Source organism: Scyliorhinus torazame, chromosome 17, assembly GCF_047496885.1.
Source record: "Scyliorhinus torazame isolate Kashiwa2021f chromosome 17, sScyTor2.1, whole genome shotgun sequence".
Taxonomy (NCBI): domain Eukaryota; kingdom Metazoa; phylum Chordata; class Chondrichthyes; order Carcharhiniformes; family Scyliorhinidae; genus Scyliorhinus; species Scyliorhinus torazame.
In genome coordinates this window covers 48,906,218-48,928,532 of record NC_092723.1, presented here as the reverse complement: position 1 = coordinate 48,928,532, position 22,315 = coordinate 48,906,218, and the positions used below count along the sequence as shown (strand labels likewise).

The window sequence follows — 22,315 nt, the reverse complement described above, 5'->3', positions numbered from 1 at the left end:
ATTTCAAAACAATTGGATGCGAGGGGTGGCAGATAAATCAGCGAGAGCCCCATGTGCCCCCTTGTGATCAAAGGCCTGTCGTAGAATATAGCTCTGTGTGTGTGTGTGTGCGCGTGTGGTTTGGGTCACTTTTGGAAATCCTTGTATAATTAAACAGGCGCCACCGCCACTTTGATTGTGAATCGTTGCTTTCTGTTTTGATTCTTTCAAACTTCGGATGCTTCAGTTAATGCAATCGTTATTACATTTAGTCTGTACGATTTCATGTTTCTCGTGGTAAAGCTTAATCGAAACGCAGAATGGAACGTCAACACTTATATCGCTTTCTGATCGGCTCTCTAATGTTTTCATTTTTTTTTTGAGTAGATATTAACATTTGCAAAGGTCACTATTTCTACAGCGCTGCGGAAAGATTGGATGTGACCAAACTGGACAATTCTTCACGTTATCTTTTTCAATTGTTAACTATTACTTTTTTTAATGTTTTGGCGCCATTCTTGCGCCAATTGAATCGGACAGTTTCGAAGCACATTCGCTGGGAGAGGTTAATGTTTAACTCCTTTGTGGGGTTGTTTTTGTTCCTTAAAAAGTCTGGAAAACTCGTGCACCTGAGGAAAGGGTTTGCAGGAACAGTTGAAACAGCAACTAGCTGTCCACATTCGGAATTACAGTGAAACACGCGGTTACAAATATCCCCAGTCAATGCACACTCGTTCCAAAAAAAAATGAGACCAGTAACTTGATAGGGTGTAACTGGAGCTGAATGATGATAGAGATGCAAACTTATTTTTCCTGCAAAATAAAAGAGGGGTAACTTCGGAATTAAATGTTGGTTAACCAAACCTATCAAGTAAATCTTCGCCTGCGTTTGGAGTGCTCATAGCTCCTCCCACGACCATCAATCATCCAATTTCAGCCCCACGACGCCAGCCAGTCAGGGAGACGTGCGCTTGCCCTGGACTACAATAGGTAGATGCGGTGGCAGCCGGGGCTGAATGAAGTTTGCAGAGATCTGCATCCAACACAGACACACGTGTGTTGCTGAAAGTGACATCTGCACAGAGCCGCCAAGCGCTGCTACTCACATCGCAGAGGAGAATGCCCGTGTCCTGGCTACTGCTGCTGACCCTCGCTGGGTATGCCTCCTCGAGCCAAGCGCCAACGAGTCCTGCCTGCCCAGCCCTGTGCCACTGTGAAGAGGATGGCATTCTGTTGTGGGTCGATTGCTCAGAACTGGGCTTTGCGGCGCTGCCCGAAGACTTGAGCCCGTTGACGTCCTATCTGTAAGTGACTGTAATATTACTGAGAAGCGTGCTGCAGTACAGCAAGGAATGAATGTAAAGGAGCATCGTCCCCGCTCCCCCCCCCCCCCCCCGCCTTCCCACAGTCACAGTCTTATAGAGAATGCCACTGATATTTAAACGTGAAACGTTGGCTACCGTCAATTGGGACAATGTGCTTCCTCTTACTGTCCCTTCGTCCGTTTCTGTGGACTGGAGCCCATAGAAAGGGCAACTGCGCGCCTTGGTTCATATGACAAGACAATAATGAAGCGCTGAATGTTGGTGATGGGTGTTCATGCTCTGTCTGAAATGGTGAGTGAAGCAGGTTCAGTCCAAGGGAATTGGATAGACACATGTAAATGGGGGAGTTGGGATAAGGGGGAAAGGGGAGGAGGAGCGGGACTAATTGGGTAACTCTTTCAATGAGCGGCCACAGACAGAATGGGCCGAGTGGCCTCCTCAGTCCATGCACGGTGATATTTTGAGTCACGCTGCAAAATGCACTCGGAAGCAGCACATGTTCAAACCAATTCACTTAGTTCTTATTGCCCTGGGATCAGAACCACTGCGAGTGAGGCATGGTCTAATCATGGTCACTCCAGAGAGCCCGGAGTTATTTTTCAGTCTGTCTATCTGCCTTGGACTTGGACAGTTTGTGCTCATTGAGATGAGTGCTAAATAGTTATGTTTTCACAATGGCCAGTGTTTAAATGGCTGAAGCTACTGACATGTTGGTCAATAACGGCGATGGTGTAAGATTTCAGATCAATGATGCCTATCTGGGACGGAATGAATAAGAAGTTACTGATTGAACATACCTCCTGTGTATTGTGGCTCCCAGCTTCCAGAATGCGCTCTGGAGGCACTGAAAGATTTGTTTAACCCTTGCCTCGATGGGATCTCATGAGAGACGCACTGGAACGGTGCAAGGGAATAACGTTGAAATAACATTACAGATGCACCAGTCCGCTGTCACAAAGCACACGAGTGTTGTAGTAAATCTGCACCTTCCTTCACTGTAAAGGCAAAACGAGTGTCCGGTGCCAGGAATAGTTTCTGAGAAAGAAAAAAGCAATTACTGGCTTCCGTCGGTTGGTTAAAAGGGAAAGGAGAAGAATTTCCGCCCTGTGCTTAGAATTTTAAATAGCTGAAACTTTATATGGAAGACAAACAGGCTACAGCAACATAGTGACATGCTCAGAAATGGACGGGCACATCAAAAAGCTTTTCTAAATTGCTTTTAGTGCTGCACCTGCCAGGAATATTAATCCGGTTCCTTTGCAATTGCTTACAAGAATTTCCCCTCCCCGACAAAAAAAACTATTCCTCAACGTTACATCAGCGTGGTGCATCCAGTCGGATTGTGTGGCGCCCTTCTGGTTGTGGAGCGGTGCGAATATTCCCCTTAATGTTGCTGGCCATATATTTGTGCAATGCATTAGTAATTGCCCCACAAAATGATTACTTCAAACGTGCCATTTCCGCGGCATATCTTCATAAGAGCCAATCTGCAGCTCCACAAGAAGCAAGGCACCGACTCAGGTGCTTGTTCGGAGACTGAAGGCTTCGGGTGTGAATGCCCACATCTCCCCCAGGTTTGGGGGAGGTTTCTAACGCTGTCCTTGTGAGCAAACCCTTACTTCCTCACTACAGGTAGCGTTGAAGGCGCTGTTCACCCGAACTGTTATTTGCTCGTTTACAGCAGGTTGATCAAAGATTTGCGACGTGCAAAATAAATTAAAACCAGTAAGGATTAACAAATGGAAACGTCAGAATAGGTCAATCTGTCAGGGGGGAGAGAGAGAGAGATTGAAACATGTCACTGGTTCGGAAGTTGAACTGGCACTAACACTCATCGCGTTAATTAACGCCGGAACTTCAATGTTTTATTCGCCTCGGTAGAGAAACGTGGGTGGATGTTGTATTTTTCATGTAAGATTCTAGGTGTAAATCTATTTCTTGAGCAGTACATTATTGCATAATGGTGAATACCTAACCCTACAGTTATAACTGACCAGTCGGTCCTCAAGTAATCATACAATTGCTTTTTAAGTTACGTATATTCAAATATTGGTTAAATCCCCCCACCCCCCGAGATTCAGAGTGATTTACGGATCTGTAACTTGCTCATTCATACTTTTTCTGACGGTGATCTTACAAGCGTGTCAGCACTGATTCACAAACTAAATCAACATTTTACCGTTTTTTATTTGCACGACGGGAATAAATCAGCCCGCGGCCAACAAAAGGACTGGGAAGATCAGTGAAGCTGTTTGGCTGTGATTTACATTTGGAAACATGTTTGAAATCGCTGGAAATGGTACAGGCATCAATGAACATGTCGGTATCGTCCGCACTCAATGGCTTCAGGCACCGATGCAAATCTCTCCCTCACCTGTATCTCTGAACACATTTCCACAGTGTCCAGCATCTCCATTTTGCGTTATTTTTTAAAAGAAAAAAAAATATCAGAATATCTGTATATCGCGAGCGTATTGAGTCGTCTCGTTTTCTAATACAATTCTTCGAATGTAATCCCTTTATGAGACTTGTCTGTTTCAAAATACAGTTTTTCTGAGCTCTCCAAACTCAATATGAAATGAAAGCAACCAAACTTAATGGAAAATGCAGATACCTGCAGTTTTGTTATAACTATTCCCACGTGTCGTATAATTTAATATAGTGCCACCCCCCCCCCCTCAGAACTGTATTAACAACCTCCCGCCACACACACACGCACGGCTAAAGGAGACAGTAGGTGCTGATGTAGCCAAGGTACTTTGCAGGTACCTGGCAACTAATTGCCAACTGTTACCCGTGAATTGAGCTGCCTATCATTAACGTACTTCAACTAACACTGATATATTTGTTTAGCAACTAGAGTGCGTGGATATTCCCACACATGATCATCTGTAATATGTATTATGCACTGTTTCTATTGATGTGAAGTAATATTGGGATTGCACTGTGCAAGCTGTTGAGTGTAATTGGAAGAGGTTGTGCGGGACTGATTTTTGTAAAGGAGAAGATAGCCTCCGACTGCTTCAGTTTCACACCTGCTGCAATGGGACTACAGCCAGGTGTAAAGCAATAGAGTTTGTTTGTCTGGACATTTTCTTTTCATGAGAGCTGACGAGATAAATTTCCCCTGCTGGTACTAACATTGGGATGGTAATCCGCATATGTGTGCAGAGCTCCGTTTTCCTTGGCCAAGCATAAAGCTGCAACTGCCAGTGTAAGTTGCACAGTCAGCTCCATGTCACTCTCTCGACAGGTAACAATGTCCGTAGTTATACTGGATCCAATCATACTGAAGGCATTTGGCATACACCGAACATGCCCAAGAATCTGTGCTGCAATTTTTGTTTTTGCAAGTCAGACCTCTTTGATGAAGCTACCTTTTGATGTTTCAAAACGTTTATGCATTGCTTAAAATGTTAGTCTCACTGACATTCTTTGCATTTTATTTGCAATTTCGAAGATAACTCCAAATGGTAAAATATATCTTAGATTATGGATCGCGATAGATACACGTTTGGATCGGCTGTGAACCTGGGATAAGAATATGGTTTGGCTCCGTATCAGTCTTCTTTCATTATTGTTACTACAAGCTTGAAAAATGCACACTAAACAAAAAGTAGCATAATTTCTATAATGAGCTCAAGGTGTGCCTTTATTTAGATTCTAGCAACTGTTATCAAGTTTAGCACTCCACCATGTGCGAAGCATGTGCTGATGTGTTAATAACCTATAATAAATGTACACCATATCATTCACAATCTAAGCCTTCACTTGCACTGCCAAGTTTGCACTAGAATAAAGCCGGTACGGAGACAGATCTCAGGGAGAAAAATAACTTGGCAGTGTAAAACTCTGCAGTTTGGTATTGTAAACGAACGCTCAACTCTTCAGCTGCAATTTCAATCTATTTCGCATGTCCTAAGGCAATAGGAGAGATTGGTGTGCTTGTTTGATGTCCCTACACAGACATCCTTGCATTGCAGCTGTTTAACTCGATTTAGCCGGGTTCAAGGTCGATACTAGTGTAATTTCTTGAGAATAATGTAAGGACAAGGATGTGCATGATGTTGAAAAAAAATCGTGTTCATGTTTGATACTCCGTGCTGCCCAGTTGCTTCTTTTTAATGCCTTTCTAAGGGAGGGAAAATTGGGGACAGCATCCCTGGGCTGCAGTGTGCCCCTCTGAGCAGCCTGCTGAAATGTTTAACTATTATCAGGTTGCTCATCTGGTTTTTGGGGTATAGCTGACACCAAGATGCATAAAGTGCTGAAGAAGATCCACACATTGAAAAATACTGAAATCGGCATTGATCCATGCTTACATACAGGGTGGCACAGTCGCACAGTGGTTAGCACTGCTGCCTCACAGTGCCAGGGACTCAGGTTCAATTCCGACCTTGGGTGACTGTGTTGAGTTGGTACTTCTCCCAGTGTCTGTGTGGATTTCCTCCGGGTGCTCCGGTTTCCTCCCACTGTCCAAAGGTGTGCAGGTTAGCTGGTTTAGTCGTTATAAATTGCCCCTTGGTGTCCAGGGATATGCAGATTAGGTTATGAGGATAGAGTGGAGTGGACATGGATTAAGTGCCATTTCGGTGGGTCGGCACAGGCTTGATGGGCCGAATGGCCTCCTGCACTGTAGGGTTTTTAAGATTCTATATTTACATATTAACCTGTTCCACAAGTTAAATCTTGTTTCAAAATCCAACCTGGCCAATTTTTCACTTCATTCAACACAAACCAACCCTGCTCTTTGCTGAATCATAAATTGATCCAATTGTTGCTGAATGTTTTAACTGTATCAGTATTTGATGCACTAGGTGGCAGTCTATTCCTTACCTCAGTTATTCAGCATATGGAGAGTTTGGTTTCTTATTATTATGTTTCTAATAATTACATCTTGTATTCAAATTTGGACAGAATATTACTTCATTGATTGCTCTCAATGTTTAATGATTTCACTATTTAAGAATAATTAAGGATCTGTCCTGTGATCATTTTTTAACTATGATAATGACTTTAACTTCCTTAACACCTGTTAGCTCAGTGATTAAAATTCATTGTTGTCCTTTTATATCCTCATATTTTGAAAAAGTACAATAGATTATGTTTCACAGGTAATTATATTGTCTTGAAATTGCTGTTCCTTTAGACACCCCAATATTTCTCAGATTTTTGGTTAAGATACACTATGTTCTGCCAACATATTTCATGTTTACATAAATACTACACTCAGAGCTTTCCCACCATTCACCATATTAAATTGCATATTCTTTATTAAAAATATACATTTACTCTTCTTAGATAGTAATGTGTGCTACTTCACAGTTTCCATTGATGCATCCTATTTGCAGTTCATCTTTCCTACGCTAAATCACTGTGCATATTTTTAGAACTCGGCATTTGTTATCTAGATCCCCCAGTTTTCCCAACGCTTATTTACATTTCATAATGTTATCCTGGCTCTCCATTAATATTGGGAATTGTATTAACTTTAGAACTGTACCCAAGTCCAGCTTTTGGATCCGTTCAGTGTAAAACTATGAATCTATTATTTAATTTATCTCAATTTTCATTCTATATTTAAAAAGTTGAAATAAATATAATCAGTGGCGATTGCACAGCCTTTAGGAGCCATGTAAAAAAAAAGGGTTGTTAAGAAAAGCTGTTATATAAGGGTGGGGTGTTTTCTGGCATAGATTCTCCATTCGTAAGGGAGTTTTTAGAAATGTGTACATTATTAAGATGATTTACGTTAATGTGAAAATACAAAGTATCTCAATATATCTGTTTCCGCCGCCCTGCCACCCCCCATCCCCCACCCCAGCAAAGTGTGTATATAACCTGGGATCCATTCAACTAAATTACTGTTGTCAGTCGTGGCACTATTAACATGCTCCTTGTACTTGAGGGTGATAGTGCCAACAATGAAGGGAGCTTAAGTTCATGATAGATGAGATGAGTGCCCTGATGACCACACAGGCTGTTATGGATATTGCCTATCACAAGCCTCATGTTTTTGGGATGGGAGTTCTGTTTTTAATACTCTGGTATCAAATCCTCCCTCATCTTCTTCTTGCATCTGGCAGGGCATTGTGCTTCAAACACTTTAACTTGTCCTCTCGTGCCAAAAGTTGCATTTGCATGAGCCAGTGACCAGTGTTTTCCAAAAGTCGGCAAACATGGTGCACTGCATCAGGTGAACCTTAGTGTGTCCTTGCAATGTTTTTATTGTCCACTATGTTCTCTTCAACCATCTCCTCCAGTTCTCCATAAAATACTTACATAAACAACTGTACATTGCCCATCCTAACAACATGGCCACTTAAAGCCATTTTCCTGCTCAGCCTCAATTTTTAAGCTGGCGCGTGCTAGTTGGATCAGGGAGCGGAACAGAAAAAGTTTCCACCCTTGATCCTGGGCAGGCTGGGGATGGGGCACCTCAGTCAGAAGGCCCCATCAGATTTGGGACGCCCTCCCTCTATCATAAATAGTATAAATAATCAATAAATTAAACAAAAATTGGTAACAACCCTTAGTGGGGCCATTAATTTTATAAGTTTGGAGGCTCATTCGTTCAGTTCTAATTGTTGATTGAGATTTACTATTAACTTTTTCTCTGCGTCTTCGCTCTCCCTGCTTAATTCAGTCTTTTGTTCCCTCTCTTTCTGCACCTGATTAGACTTGAATCCGTCATTTTAATTTGTATTTCTTTGTATTAAATTCACAGTCCTTCACTCTGACTAATCTGGTTAAAGATATACATTGCTTACCCTGTTCATTTAGATCACAGATGCACTGTAGAGGGCGCAATGCTATTTCTATATCTAAATTACAGCAAATTTTAGCACAAAATATCATGAAAATAAGCAAACAAGGGTAACTTTATCTAATATCTAATGGTGGATTCTGTCCATTAGCCAGCTACAACGTTTTGGGGTCAGTACTTAATTCTGATCTGAAATGGTTCCATGATGTAATGGTGGACAAATTTGCGTTGTTAGTGCTTGTTTTGAATGGAGAGCAGCAAGGATGTGTATTGGGCAATTGAACTCTTAGAATCATAGAATCCCTACAGTGCAGAAGGAGGCAATTCAGCCCATCAAGTCTGCACAAACCCTCCGAAAGAGCACCCTACCAAGGCCTACTCACCCAATCTATTCCCGTAACCCATACATCTTTGGGCACTAAGGGGCAATTTAGCATGGCTAATCCGCCTAAGCTGCACAGCTTTGGCCTGTGGGAGGAAACTGGAGCACCTGGAGGAAACCGGAGCTCTAAGAGGAAACCCATGCAGACATGGGGAGAATGTGTAAACTTCACACAGACAGTTACCCAAGGCCGGAATTGAACTCTGGTCCCTGGCGCTGTGAAGCAGCAGTGTTAACCATTGTGCCACCGTGCCACCCCCTGCACTCTCCTTCCCATTCACTTTTATGCAGCTATGTTGGACAATGCAGCTATGGATCTACAGGTAGGAGCCGCATTACGAATCAGGAAAACTGTTCAATCCATCAAGACTACAATATTTAACTAAGGCCCCCAAACATATTGTTATTAATAAATTAATAAGAATGTCCATATTGCACAAGCCACAGACCCCACTACTAATCTGGAGACGAGTGAAATAATGTGACAAGTGAAGTAATGTATCGACGATTGTTGTGAGTGTCAATGTGCTCAAAGCTTTGTGAAATCTCGACCTAGTGCAAAAGTAATTGATCAAACATCCAGTATATAGCTATTGCCATTATAATAAAGAAATCATACTATTAGATTACCTCCTTATGTCAGATCATAAATTCTAATTATTCCCACACTGATATGGTATAGTCCATGCAGGCTATTTGAATCAGATCACAGTATATAGTTACATTTCTGACCTTTGTAATTGCACATCTATAGGCAAGTAAGTAGATAATAATCTGGTTCAGGAGGTTAATTATGGCTCAGGAGGTTAATTAGGGCTCCAATAAAGTGTAGCAAAATAATAACAGTAACAAAATAATGGTGAGTTCTTCCATATGCCTTTAACTTTCCCCATTCCATTTATCAAGTGAAGAAGTGGAATCTGCTTATAACGATGGCTCTCAAAGACTCATTAAAAGGCAAATTTCTGTTACAGGTGGTCTTCAAAATGTATTTTACCATAACTATTTGAACAAATATCAAAAAGGTTTGCAGTAATTTAGGCATTAAACTTGAGAGATGGTAAATATTACCATCTGCCACTAATAAGTACTTTTAAAATGAAATTCTATTGATAGATCATGGCGTAAAGAAAACTGATGGCAATCAGAACTAGTTAAACCTACCAAATCAGTGGGATTAATGCATCGATCAATGCCTACCTGCCTTTTGATTCACGATTATGCATCGTACAATATATTTTAATCAGTTCTCCAGCAAATGTGGACATGAATTTTATTTTCTGGAGCATTGAGGAACTCAACGATCTAATTTATGGCATTTTCCACCAATACAACCATTGCAGCTAAGTTTGGATTAGAGCATCAATTGTTTTAGTACAGAGTAGATGTTACATATCTATCACTTTGTTAGCTAGGGGAAAGGAAGAAGTTTACCCAATATCTTTACATTCATTTTCTTCAGCTCTGTGCTCGCAATCCAAGCTAAATAACCTGCTTGCATCTGTGTTATCCATTGCATCTGGTCAGCTCCAAACTCAAAAACAATGACCAATTTAACTTATGTGCTAACTTTAATTTAGATCAGGTCATTTCTCCATTTCATTTGTGCTGAAAGAAAATTCAATTTTGAGTGTTTCATAAACTAGAATCTTAAACTGGGGAATCACCTTTATTTGTCTTCTCAGCAATTACTCCAATATCTCAATGCCCTTTCAAATAATGGACAGCTAAAGCAGTACATAATTTACTCAAGGGGAGGATTCTCCTGGACCATTTGCCATGGTTGCAAATCCTGTTATGGCCACCAACTCTCGGGAAAGGGCCGTAACGGGATTTGTGCCCAGGGAGATCTCGGAATGAGTTCTCAGAATGAGATCTTCAACACCCCTGCTGGCAACGTAATCAGGTTCATAACCAATGTGGTTGTGAACTTGATTGCCATCGATTTGCATTCATTTAAATATGCTTAAATGGCGTAACGCCATATCTTCCGGGGACATCAGGGGCGGGATTCTCCGTTCCTGAGACTAAGTGTTGATGCTGGGGCAGGATTCGTGGACTTACCGGATCAGGCTGGCTAATGATATTCTAATGGTGTTTATTGTAAGTTTGTTCTGTAATGCATTAACACCACTGTCGAGGCACCAGAAAATTGCGATTTGGCGTGAAACTGGCGGCCCGCCACGATTTTGGCATCAAAACCGATTCTTCGCCCAATCGTGTTTCCCAATTCCGGCCTCAGCCGATGGAGAATCCTGCCCCAGATGTTTCCCCTTGCCTGTGTGACATCATGCGGGCAGGAACCAATACTGCTCTCCAGCAGTCGAAATGACTATACCAGGCCAGTGTAGTTAGTCCCCAGTTGATCAGGAACATGGCAGTGCCCTGGCACTTCCCCTGGCCTGTTAGGGGGCAGGGCCTCCAGGGAACCTCATGGAGGGAGGGGGGTCACTGAAGCCCCAATGCCGGTGATGATGGTGGGAGGGGGGCCTTCACCTCCTCTTTGAGATGAGGGCTCCCCGATCTCTGAAGAGCTGGCTTGCCGATGAGGCTCCCCACCGCCAGAGTGTTGCCGCAAAACACACCACCTCTGCTTTTTTGGGGGATGAAGTATCAGAAGATCTGAAGAGAAAATCTGTGTGTTTCTCTGAGAAACACGTTAGTTTTCAGTCAGAACCTGAAACGTTGCCATTTTTAGAAAAAATATGTTGCTTCATCTTTGAGTTTGACAGGTTATACCATACATATTTGCATTATTATGGTTATTCAGATATCCAAGCCATAGAAAGTTAGATGTTGATTCATGCGTCTTCATGTTGGTCTTTTAAATGAACATGGGAGAAAAAAAACAAGGCAAGAGAAATGGGTAAAGTACACAAGCTTGACATTTTTGAATGTGGAATATAATGAAGCGGTGATGGATGGTTTTATGCCGTAGCTAAAGTCAACAAAGCCCTACTAGACTAAACGTGTTGATTTTGATTTCTACTTTCTCCAAGGTGAACTGATTCTGGAGTGAGATGCTGCTCAGTGTGATCAGTTAACGTTGTGATGATCTTGTCAAGAATCTTTCACAAAGTCCATTCTAGTTAGGGAAACGGTTTACCAATGCAATCCTAAAAAAGTTACTACCGTTTAACAATTTCCCTGCTCGTTCTGGTACCCTGCAGTGCTTAATGCTGGTAATAGATATTTGGCTCGATGTAAGATTGACCCCACATTTCCCCCCACCCCCACCCATCCCCGCCACCATTCTCCCTCCCCTATGTAAACAAATCTTTTTTGTTCTATTCGGTAACCACTTATAGTATCTGTGCAAGATCTCAAACAATGCTTGACATCAATACCAGTTGTCCCAAAGCAAACTCACCTACAATGCTGCTGCCAACATTTAAAAACACAGATGCGAGAGGTCATCAGTGTCCTTCCTATATGCATACAGTTTTGAAAATCAGAACAGTTGCTTCCTGGTGGATTATTCCAACATGCTCTGGGGGTTCCTTATTTCAAACAGTATGTCATTGAAAGTTTCACAGTAGTGTTTTGTTAAGAGCTTGCGATAATTTAATAGATTTGCATTGTAACTAAAATCATGTAAGAACATTAGGTAAAACACTGATGAGCACAGTCCAAAAATAACAATTTTGTAATATATCATGACAATTTACAGGATTGGGAACAGATTTATGACAACATTGAAATAATAAATCATGGGAATCAAAAGACTCTAAGGACAATAGTTGGCATTCTATAAAAATCAAATTCCACTTAACTTCTTTTGTGCAATGTTTTCTTTAAGTTTGTTTTTATTTTATTTATTTAGCTCCTTGAAATATTTCCATATTCACAGAAAATCTAAATCCCCTATTAAATGTAACTACAGATTATCATTGTAAAGACATTAGGGAACACGAAATGGATAGTTACTTTGGTCTCAATTCATTCAGTCATGTGTGGTAAGAATGTGAGACAGTAGTTATTGTACTTCACTCCTTTATGAAGACATCATGACAATCTGACGGCTGCTTTCTTTTGCAGTGTGGCATTTTATTTCTGCTCTTGTAATTACTGCAGTGTCTGATTTCACAGATCTGGATGTTGATTTCAAGGCTTTCTTTAAGCAAAGAAGTCAAGAGTGTGAAAGGGAGATGTAAAGTGAAGGAAGCAGTCTCTAGCATTTCAAATAGAGTTTCTCACAGGTGATGCCTTTTTTTGAGGATGTGAAATGGATGTTGCCAATGTGAATATAGAGTAAAGATTTACTATCTGCTGGAGTAGATTTTCCACTTTAGGCAAGATGCGCTTGAAATTGCACTGGTTAAGTTGCAATTTACGGGGGCGATTTTGAGTCTGCTCACTCCTCCCATGAGAAACCCAGCGCAAGCTCAAAATCCGGAGAGAATAAAATGCGATTCTCTCTGGCCTGATCGGGTTTTGGAATTTTCAGCCTCGCCTCCGCCAACCTCCAGTGGATTGGTGTGAATCATGTAGCGAAAGCCCCGGGAACCTCCTTTTAATGTCATTAGCGAACACTCTCTCCAGACCGCCACATCCTCCTCCCCCCCTTTCCCCTCCCCCACCCCCCTGGTTGGCAGTGCCAACCTGTGCCAGGTGAAGTGTCAGGGGCGGAACCTAGTGGGAACCCCGTGGGGTGGTTTGCATATATGTGTGGTGGGCGGGAAGGAGGGAAGAGTGGAATTTTGAGGGAGTCAGATGCCGGCGATGAATGTTGGTCAGAGGGAATATGGCGGGTTTTTTGGTAGTGAATGTCTGGGAGGGTGGGAGAGCCCCTGAGACTTCAGTGATCTGGGTTGGGGATCATTATAATAGATTCATAGAATTTACAGTGCAGAAGGAGGCCATTCAGCCCATCGAGTCTGCACCGGCTCTTGGAAAGAGCACCCTACCCAAGGTCAACACCTCCACCCTATCCCCATAACCCAGTAATCCCACTCAACACTAAGGGCAATTTTGGACACTAAGGGCAATTTATCATGGCCAATCCACCTAATCTGCACATCTTTGGACTGTGGGAGGAAACTGGAGCACCCGGAGGAAACCCACGCATACACGGGGAGGATGTGCAGATTCTGCACAGACGATGACCCAAGCTGGAATCGAACCTGGGACCCTGGAGCTGTGAAGCAATTGTGCTATCCACAATGCTACCGTGCTATCCTAAACTTAGTGCTGGTCGGGGTGCCATTTAAAGATGACGCACTGATCTGTTTGGAGACCCCTAAGACCTCTAAGAGACCTCGCCCTAACAGAGTGATGGCGTAAACCACACCCACTCACTTTCTTTGGGCAAGGAGGCTCAATTCCGTGAGAAATACCATTGACGCTGTCGGTGGGATTCGCACCATTTCACTCAGTGGAACTGACATTGTGCCATTTTGTTTGGTAAGCTTCTGCCTCGTATTTCTGCTAATATTAATTTGCAGGATAACAAACATAATGTATTCCACTGTATTCAGGCAGTGTAACAGAATGTAACCATTTCTTTTTTCACTATGTGACTGTGACAAAGGTAAACTATCCATCCTCCTCCATCTCGACCTGTCAGCAGCCTTTGACATGGTTCACTACATCATCTTTCTATTTTCCACCTATATTAACGCTTTATATCCAAGTTTGTAAAAGCTAGGTGGGAATGCAAGCTGTGCGTGGGGCACAAAGAGATGTAGGTAGGGTAAACCGGTGGGGAACAAGGTGGACTAAATATGGAGAACTGTGAGGTTATTCACCTTGGTTGTAAAGATAAATAAGCAGAATAGTTGTATGTTCAGATAGTATACTCAAATAAAGAACGCAGGAGATTTTCAGACAGGTACACAAGAAATTAGAAAGACCGATTACATGTTGCTCTTTATTGCAAGGGGATTGAACATAAAAGCAAAGAAGGTTCATTGCAATTGTACAGGGCTTTGGTAAGATCACATCTGGGGCACTATACACAGTACAGGCCCGCCCGCGGATCGGTGGGCCCTGATCGCGGGCCAGGCCACCGCGGGGGCACCCTCCAGGGCCAGATCGCCCTGCGCCCCCCCCCCCCCCCAGGACCCCGGAGCCCGCCCACGCCGCCTTGTCCCACCGGTAAGAGAGGTGGTTTAATCCACGCCGGCGGGCCAGGCATTCCAGCAGCGGGACTTCGGCCCATGCGCGCCACAGAATCGCCGGGGGGTCCCGCCAACCGGCGCGGCGTGATTCCCACCCCCGCCGAATATCCAGTGCCGGAGAATTCGGCAACCGGCGGGGGCGGGATTCACGCCAGTCCCCGGCGATTCTCCAACCCGGCGGAGGGTCGGAGAATCCTGCCCATGGTCTCCATATCTAAGGGTGGATATACTTGCCTTTGAGGCAGAATAGCGAAAGTTCACTGAATACCCTCTGGAGTTTAGAAGACAGCAATGTACAAGATCGTGACGGGGCTTGATAGGGTAGCCACTGCAATGTTGTTTCTCTTGCCTGGGAAATCCAGAACACAATGACATAGTCTCAGAATAAGTGTTAATCATTTAGGAATATGGTTGACTCTTAACTGCTGCCTTGAAATGGCCCAGTAAGCCACTTTGAACAAGGGCAATTAGGAATGGGCAACAAATCCTGGCCTTGTCAGTGATGACACATCCCATGAAAGAATACAAAAAAGGGACAGGATCAGAAGAAATCTCTACACACAAAAGGTGTTTGTGAATCTTTGGAATTTTCTACTGCAGAGGTTTGCAGATGGCCTATTATTGAATATAATCAAGGTTGAGGTAAATAGATTCTTTAGCCACTTGGGAATTCAAGGAAGATAGGAAGAAAGTGGGAAATTGGAGTTGAGGCAGAAAGATCAGGCTCGAGGGGTCACATAGTCTGTTCCTGATTCCGTTTCATACTTACAGCATGGGCAGCACGGTGGCACAGTGGTTAGCACTGCCGCCTCACGGCGCCGAGGTCCCAGGTTCGATCCCGGCTCTGGGTCACTGTCCGTGTGGAGTTTGCACATTCTTCCCGTGTTTAGGGGCTGGTTTAGCACAGGGCTAAATTGCTGGCTTTTAAAGCAGACCAAGGCAGGCCAGCAGCATGATTCAATTCCCATACCAGCCTCCCCGAACAGGTGCGGAATGTGGTGACGAGGGGCTTTTCACAGTAACTTCATTTGAAGCCTACTTGTGACAATAAGTGATTTTCATTTTTCATTTCATTTTTTTTTCTATAAATGTAGAGCACCCAATTATTTTTTTTCCAATTAAGGGGCAATTTAGCGTGGCCAGTCCACCTACCCTGCACATCTTTCGGGTTGTGGGGGTGAAACCCATGCAGACACAGGGAGAATGTGCAAACTCCTTACGGACAGTGACCCAGGGCCGGGATTCGAACCCAGGTCCTCAGCGCCACAGTTCCAGTGCTATCCACTGCGCCACTGTGCTGCCCTATTTTTCATTTCATTACAGAAAGAGAAAATTCTCAAATAAGCAAATTGTAATTTTGATTACAATGTGAAAACATAAGTTCATTTTCAAAATGCTTTCAAATTTTAAATACTATCAAAGGTAACGGATGGCTTTAAAAAAAACTCAAAGTTTGCAAACCAAAGCGTTAAGTCAACATTAAATTGTGATAGTTCCTCATTCATCCACAGCCACCAGACTGGATTCAGAAGTGTCGGTGATATTGGGCGGGATTCTCCGATCACCCGCCGGGTTGGATAATCACAGGGGGGCGGTACCCCGCCGCTCCGACGCCGGCTGCCGAATTCTCCGGCGGCGGTTTTCGGGTGGGGGCACGGATCAAGCTGTGCCGATCGGGGGCCGTTGGCAGCCCCCCCCCCCTGCAATTCGCCGGGCCCCGATGGGCCGAGAGCGACCGCCCCTTTTCGGCCAGTCCCGCCGGCGTGAAATGGACATGGTCTAACCCGGCGTGACCTGGCTTGGAGGATGGCTAGCAGAGACCTCGGGGGGGGATCCGGCCCCGGGGGGGGGGGGGGCACGGTGGCCTGGCCCGCGATCGGTGCCCACCGAACTACGGGCGGTCCTGTGCCATGGGGGCACTCTTTCTCTCCGCGCCGGCCTCTGTAAGGCTCCGCCATTGCCGGCGCGGAGTAGAAACCCCGTGTGCATGTGCCAGAACACGCCGGCAGTCCTGCGCATGCACCAAATCGCGCCAGCCGGCGGCGGCCCCTCGGCACCGGTTGGCGCGGCGCTAACCCCTCCAGCGCCGGCCTAGCCCCCGGAACTGCGTAGGATTCTGCAACTTCCGGGCGGCTCGACGCCGGAGTGATTCGTGCCGTTCTTGGTGCTGGTATGGGCCGCCCCGCCAATAGCGGGAGAATCCCGCCCAAACAATATAATAATTAGATAATTGGATGTAAGATACAGTTGTTGGTGATAAAACCACATGGCACTTGGTGTCTAGACCTGCCGCAGTATTAAAAGACAGCATCCACCCAAAAATAACTCGAGTATAATTTTTGAACCTTATCTCCTTGAAATCATTGGAGAATAGAGGATGGATTCTCCAGAAATGGGGCTATGTCCCCACGCCGGTGTAGGAACGCTGGTGTTCTACTTCAGACTTTCCTTAAAAAAATGTACAGCTATTGACCTACCTGCAGGGGGCTGGCAGGGCCCTGGAGTGCTTCACGCAGCTTTAGCTGTGAATACGGGCTCCCGCACTTCCGGTTCCAAGTCCGCAAATGCGCCTGGTAGCAGCCTCCGGCGGCCGAGCCAAACACGATGGCAGACTCAGCCGGCGGACCTGGACCAACAAACAAGGTCCCAATGATCTGCCCCACACCGCTCCATCTAACCCGTCCGATTGCCACCCCGGCTGCCCATAAGGCACCCCCCTAGAACTTGATCCCCCCGCCCCCCCCCCCACCAGGACGCGCGAGAGTCTGGAATTCGGCCGGTCGGGACCGGAGCATCGCTGGGAGGGCCTCTGGGAATGGCCCTCCAGCTGCGCCGTGTAAATCGCACGCGAGCGATTCTCCGGGGACCGGAGAATCGCGGGAGCGGCCCAGGCCCGATTCTTGCTTAAAAGTAGATTCTCTGCCCCCACGCCAAACGCGATTTCAGTGCGGGGCTGCAGAGAATCCAGCTCAGGGTCTCACTGATGGAAGGCCACGTAAGTGCGCTGCAGTGATGTTCCAATCCGTGGCACCTGTCGGATTTATTAGCCAAGCTTCGCTATGGAGAAAGCATAAATGAGATTATCAATAAACACTGTTCTGGTCAGCTCAATGTAAAATCATAACAAATTTGAAACGCAACAGTCAGAGCCGAAAAGTATGCTCCTACTCATTTGGATATTGACTTTTCAGAATTTCGGATCATTTTGAAGGTGCATCCAGGGCAGGCTTGGACACGCTTGAGATTTATTTTGGCATAACTTGCTGATGAATCACATAATTCAATCCTCTGCAGTTAAAATCTTGCTAAGCTGTTCACGATCAAAAGTTTCGAAAGTACAATTTACTGCGGAGAGGTATTCTTGGTAAATTAAGGATTTCTGCAAGATGCTGATCTATAACAGTCCTTTTCCAATCTGAAAGGATTTCACCCATGAATAGATAACAGTGGGAATGCTAGGAAATAGAAACCAATGGATTGTGTACACTAGAGGAAGGTTTAAATTCCATTGTGATATATCGTTAAAACATTTCGCCTTTTTATGGAATTGCTCCTGTTTTAGCAATGGCTATTTAAATATTTTAAGGTTTGAATGCGTTGACAAATTGATTCTAATCACATAGTGCATCTTCACTCCATAGGAGGTAAATCAATTCTTATTGTTAATAAAGAGGTATTAGTATCTGTCAATATATGCCTGTAGATCATATTTGATCTTTCCCTTGGGTAGGCAAGGTCGGGAATATAGCTTTTGTCTGTTTCTGCTGCAGTCTACGAGCAACAAATGTCCTATGACAATTTTACCAAAACTATACACTGCATGATTGATTCAAAGCAATAATAGTGCACATCTTACTGATACTGAAAGATAAAGGCCTTGCAGATATAATGATAACAATGCTATTTACCTAACACTTTACTGAAAGTCGTTTTAAGAGGCAAGCAACTTTGATATTCTCTGAAACCTCGAGTTTTTAGTTTATGCCACCTAAGATTGTTTACCCCTCTACAAATCACAGTATGTTTGCACGACTTGTTTAAAATGAAAGCACTTTATTTATTTATTCCCTATGGTCTGGGCTTGGCTGATTGACGCCAGCCGCAGTATCCAAAGTCGCCACTAAAGCACATCATAAACATCCTCCTTTGACTCCGGTCTAAATATCAGTCCTTCACAGCAACACAGAGAAACAAAGTCATCCCAAGCAACTTTGTTTGCTCAGAGTTTTTAGTTAATGGCTTAAACTGCATAGAAAGCAAAAAAAAGTACCTGTGAGTTTTCCCACTGTCACTCACATCTCAGTTTTTATTTGTTCTTTATCTGCCTGGTTTGCCCAGATATTGTTATTCCACAGGAGGAGGGTGAAAACGACAACTTCCATGCGCTACAGGATTAGCCTTTTCAGCAACCTTGTAAATAGGACCCTAGCCATTTATTCATCTTGCAAGCTTGATGCAGAAATAGAGTGTATCAAAGCTATCATGATCAGATCATTGTTTGCTGTGTATCATGCAAACTCGCAAAAGAACCAAAGGACTTTCGGACCTGAAAAGGACCTTGTCTACCTAATAGGATAAGACCATAAGACATAGGAGCAGAATTAGATCACTCGGCCCATCGAGTCTGCTCCGTCATTCAATCATGGCTGATATTTTCTCATCCCCATTCTCCTGCCTTCTCCCCACAACCCCTGCTCCCCCTACCTCCCAGGAAAGGCAAAATATTTTGAAACTTTGCACAACAGGCTAAGCAAGTGCTTTACACTGCTACTATACATAGGCTACATGTGTGTATTTTCGATGAAAATGATGCTGCTGTCAGTCCAAAAAGACATTCTACGTACCACACAATTAGAAATGTAATGTGTGACTTTCAGTGCCAGTATGTGCTAGGTATGTGGGTTGTACATTGCAACAATTAACTGATTGAATCAAAGAGCATGTTCTTTTGGTTTCCTGTACTAGGCAGATTGCAGACCGTATTCAAACAATCCGTGCTTGCAAAACCCAAAACAAAATGCATTGCTTCGGACAAGGGAGGAAAGATAATGTTGTGTGATGTTACTTCGAGCAACATAAGCTGCTACTTGATGTAGGCTTTGCTGAAGGATGCTCCAGACTCTGAGATAAGTTCAACGTATTTATTGAGTGATTAACAATGCTCCTAAATGAGTTCGACACTCTGCTAATCTGACTCTAGTAACTCAGTCTACTCTGCTAACTATACAAGCTTGCTCTCGTCCACGTGCTAGGGTATGATGTTGCTGTTAATCAACCCTGTCTTGCTCTCTAGGTTTCTGCCGGTGGAAGAGGCAGAGCCTGTGTGCCTTGTCCTTTTTATAGTGGTTGTGTAGTACCCCCTTGTGGTAATGCCACCTCTGGGTGTCCTGATTACCCATTGGTTGTGTCCAGTTCTGATGACCCATTGGTTGCGTGTCTGCATATCATGACATCTCCCCCCTTTTGTTTTATATATACATGTGTATGTGCCTGTCTAATGTGGCAACGGGAGCTACGGTTGACAGTGTTAAGAATGACTGGTATATACAGTGGACAGAAATACAGTAAAAAAAAAATTATTCATAAGTCCAGTGTCTGGGGTTTCCGTCTGATCCTCGATGACCGCTGGAGAGGTGGCGGAGGGGATGCCGGTGTCTTGATAGGCGTGTGGGAGGCACGACTGGTGGACTCGTGGTTTGTTGTGTCTGGAGGTGGCACTTCAACAGGTGGAAGAGGAGGGGAATTGGTTGTGGGAGTATGATTTTCCACAGTGCCCTTCGATTTTTGCGAACAATTTTTAGACATTTTTAGCACATAAGATCTGGGCGTGGCCTGCCGAACGATGACAGCCGGGGCAGACCACCCACCATCAGGTGTCTTGATCCTGACAGTGTCTGCTGGGGATAGTACATCCAGATCAGTGGCATGTGCGTCATAGTTCTGTTTCTGACTGTTGCGCAGCTGTTGAATCTTTTGTAGTACCGGTAGGTGATCTGGATTGGGCAGGTGTAGTGCTGGAAGTGGTGTTCGCAAGTCCCTGTTCATTAGCAGTTGAGCTGGTGACATGCCAGTTGATAAGGGAGTCGCCCGGTACGCTAGTGGTGCAAGGTATATGTCGGAGGCGGAGTCCGAGGCCTTGCAGATGAGTTGCTTGGCGATGTACACCCCCTTTTCGACTTTGCCGTTGGACTGCGGGTAGTGCGGACTGGAGATGACATGTCTGACGCTGTAGCTCTTGGCAAATGTGGACCATTCTCGACTGTGGAAACACGGGCCATTGTCGTTCATGGCGGTATTCGGGATGCCGTGCCGCGAGAATGCCACTTTGCACGCTTTGATGGCGATCCTTGAGGTGAGGTCGGACAGCTTCAGCACCTCCGGATAGTTTGAAAAGTAATTAATGGTAGGATGTAGCCATTCGCGTGTAATAGGTCAATGCCGACCTTGGACCATGGAGAGGTTTCCAGGTCGTGTTGTTGGAGCGTCTCCTTGCTCTGTGCTGGTTGGAATTTCTGACAGGTTTCGCAGTCCAGGACCATGCCGGTGATGTCCTGGTTGATGCCGGGCCAGTAGACGGCTTGTCGTGCCCTGCATCTGCACTTTTCTATGCCCAGGTGTCCCTCATGAATCTGCCGCAACACCATGCGCTGGAGACGCAGCGGGATCACTATTGAAAATGAAATGAAATGAAAATTGCTTATTGTCACAAGTAGGCTTCAAATGAAGTTACTGTCAAAAGCCCCTAGTCGCCACATTCCGGCGCCTGTTCGGGGAGGCTGTTACGGGAATCAAACCGTGCTGCTGGCCTGCCTTGGTCTGCTTTCAAAGCCAGCGATTTAGCCCTGTGCTAAACAGCCCCATCTTCTGTCCATCTTCAACAGGATGCCGTTGATCAGCGTTAGGTCGTCCTTGATGTTGTAGAATTGAGGGCATTGCCCTTTCGGCTACCCATTGTTGAGGTTGTGGATGACTCGCTGCAACAGGGGGTCTTTGGCCGTCTCTTCTCTGATGAGAACGAGCTTTTCGTCTGTTGCAGGAAGGGTGCTTGCGCACATTTGCACCTGTGATTCAATGTGCTGGATGAACTCCAGTGGTTCACTCGGTGAGGTGATGGAGCGGGACAATGCATCGGCAATGATGAGCTCCTTGCCAGGCGTGTACACCAGATTGAAATCGTACCTTCGGAGTTTGAGCAGAATCCTCTGCAATCGGGGCTTCATGTCGTTCAGGTCCTTTTGGATGATGCGGACCAGAGGTCTGTTATCCGTCTCAACGGTAAATGTTGGCAGGCCGTAGACGTAGTCATGGAATTTGAGGATGCCGGTGAGAAGACCTAAATACTCCTTTTCAATCTGCGCGTACCTGGTCTCAGTCGGTGTCATTGCCCGTGACACGTATGCTACTGGGACCCATGATGATGTCATTTTTTTGGTAGCAGCACCGCCCCAATGCCATCCTGACTCGCATCGATCGATATCTTAGTTTCCCGGTCTGGGTCAGAGAATGCAAGGACAGATGCAGTGGTGAGCTTGGCCTTCAGCTCCAACCACTCTGTCTGGTGTTCTGTCTTCCACTTGAAGGGGGTTGATTTCTTGATCAGTTTTCTGAGGGCCGTTTTGTGTATGTGGCCAAATTCGGGATGAATTTGCCTAGGAAGTTTACCACTCCAAGGAAGCGCAGTACTGGTTTCTTGTCCTCGGGGACTTTCATTGCCTCAATGGTTTTTATTTTGTCCGGGCATACA

The 22,315-nt window shown here is 44.8% G+C and overlaps 1 protein-coding gene across 2 annotated transcripts in view; it reads left to right on the top strand.

The window, feature by feature from the left end:
* The first annotated feature begins 933 nt into the window (after window positions 1-933).
* lgr6 (leucine-rich repeat containing G protein-coupled receptor 6) overlaps window positions 934-22,315 on the top strand; it is a 377,645-nt gene continuing 356,263 nt past the window's right edge. The window contains exon 1 of one of the 2 annotated variants that reach the window (XM_072480398.1): window positions 934-1,283. In XM_072480398.1, coding sequence (XP_072336499.1) covers window positions 1,099-1,283 — 185 coding nt within the window. In that variant the 5' untranslated portion in view covers window positions 934-1,098. The remainder of the gene's footprint in view (window positions 1,284-22,315) is intronic. The other variant, XM_072480397.1, reaches the window with a different exon arrangement.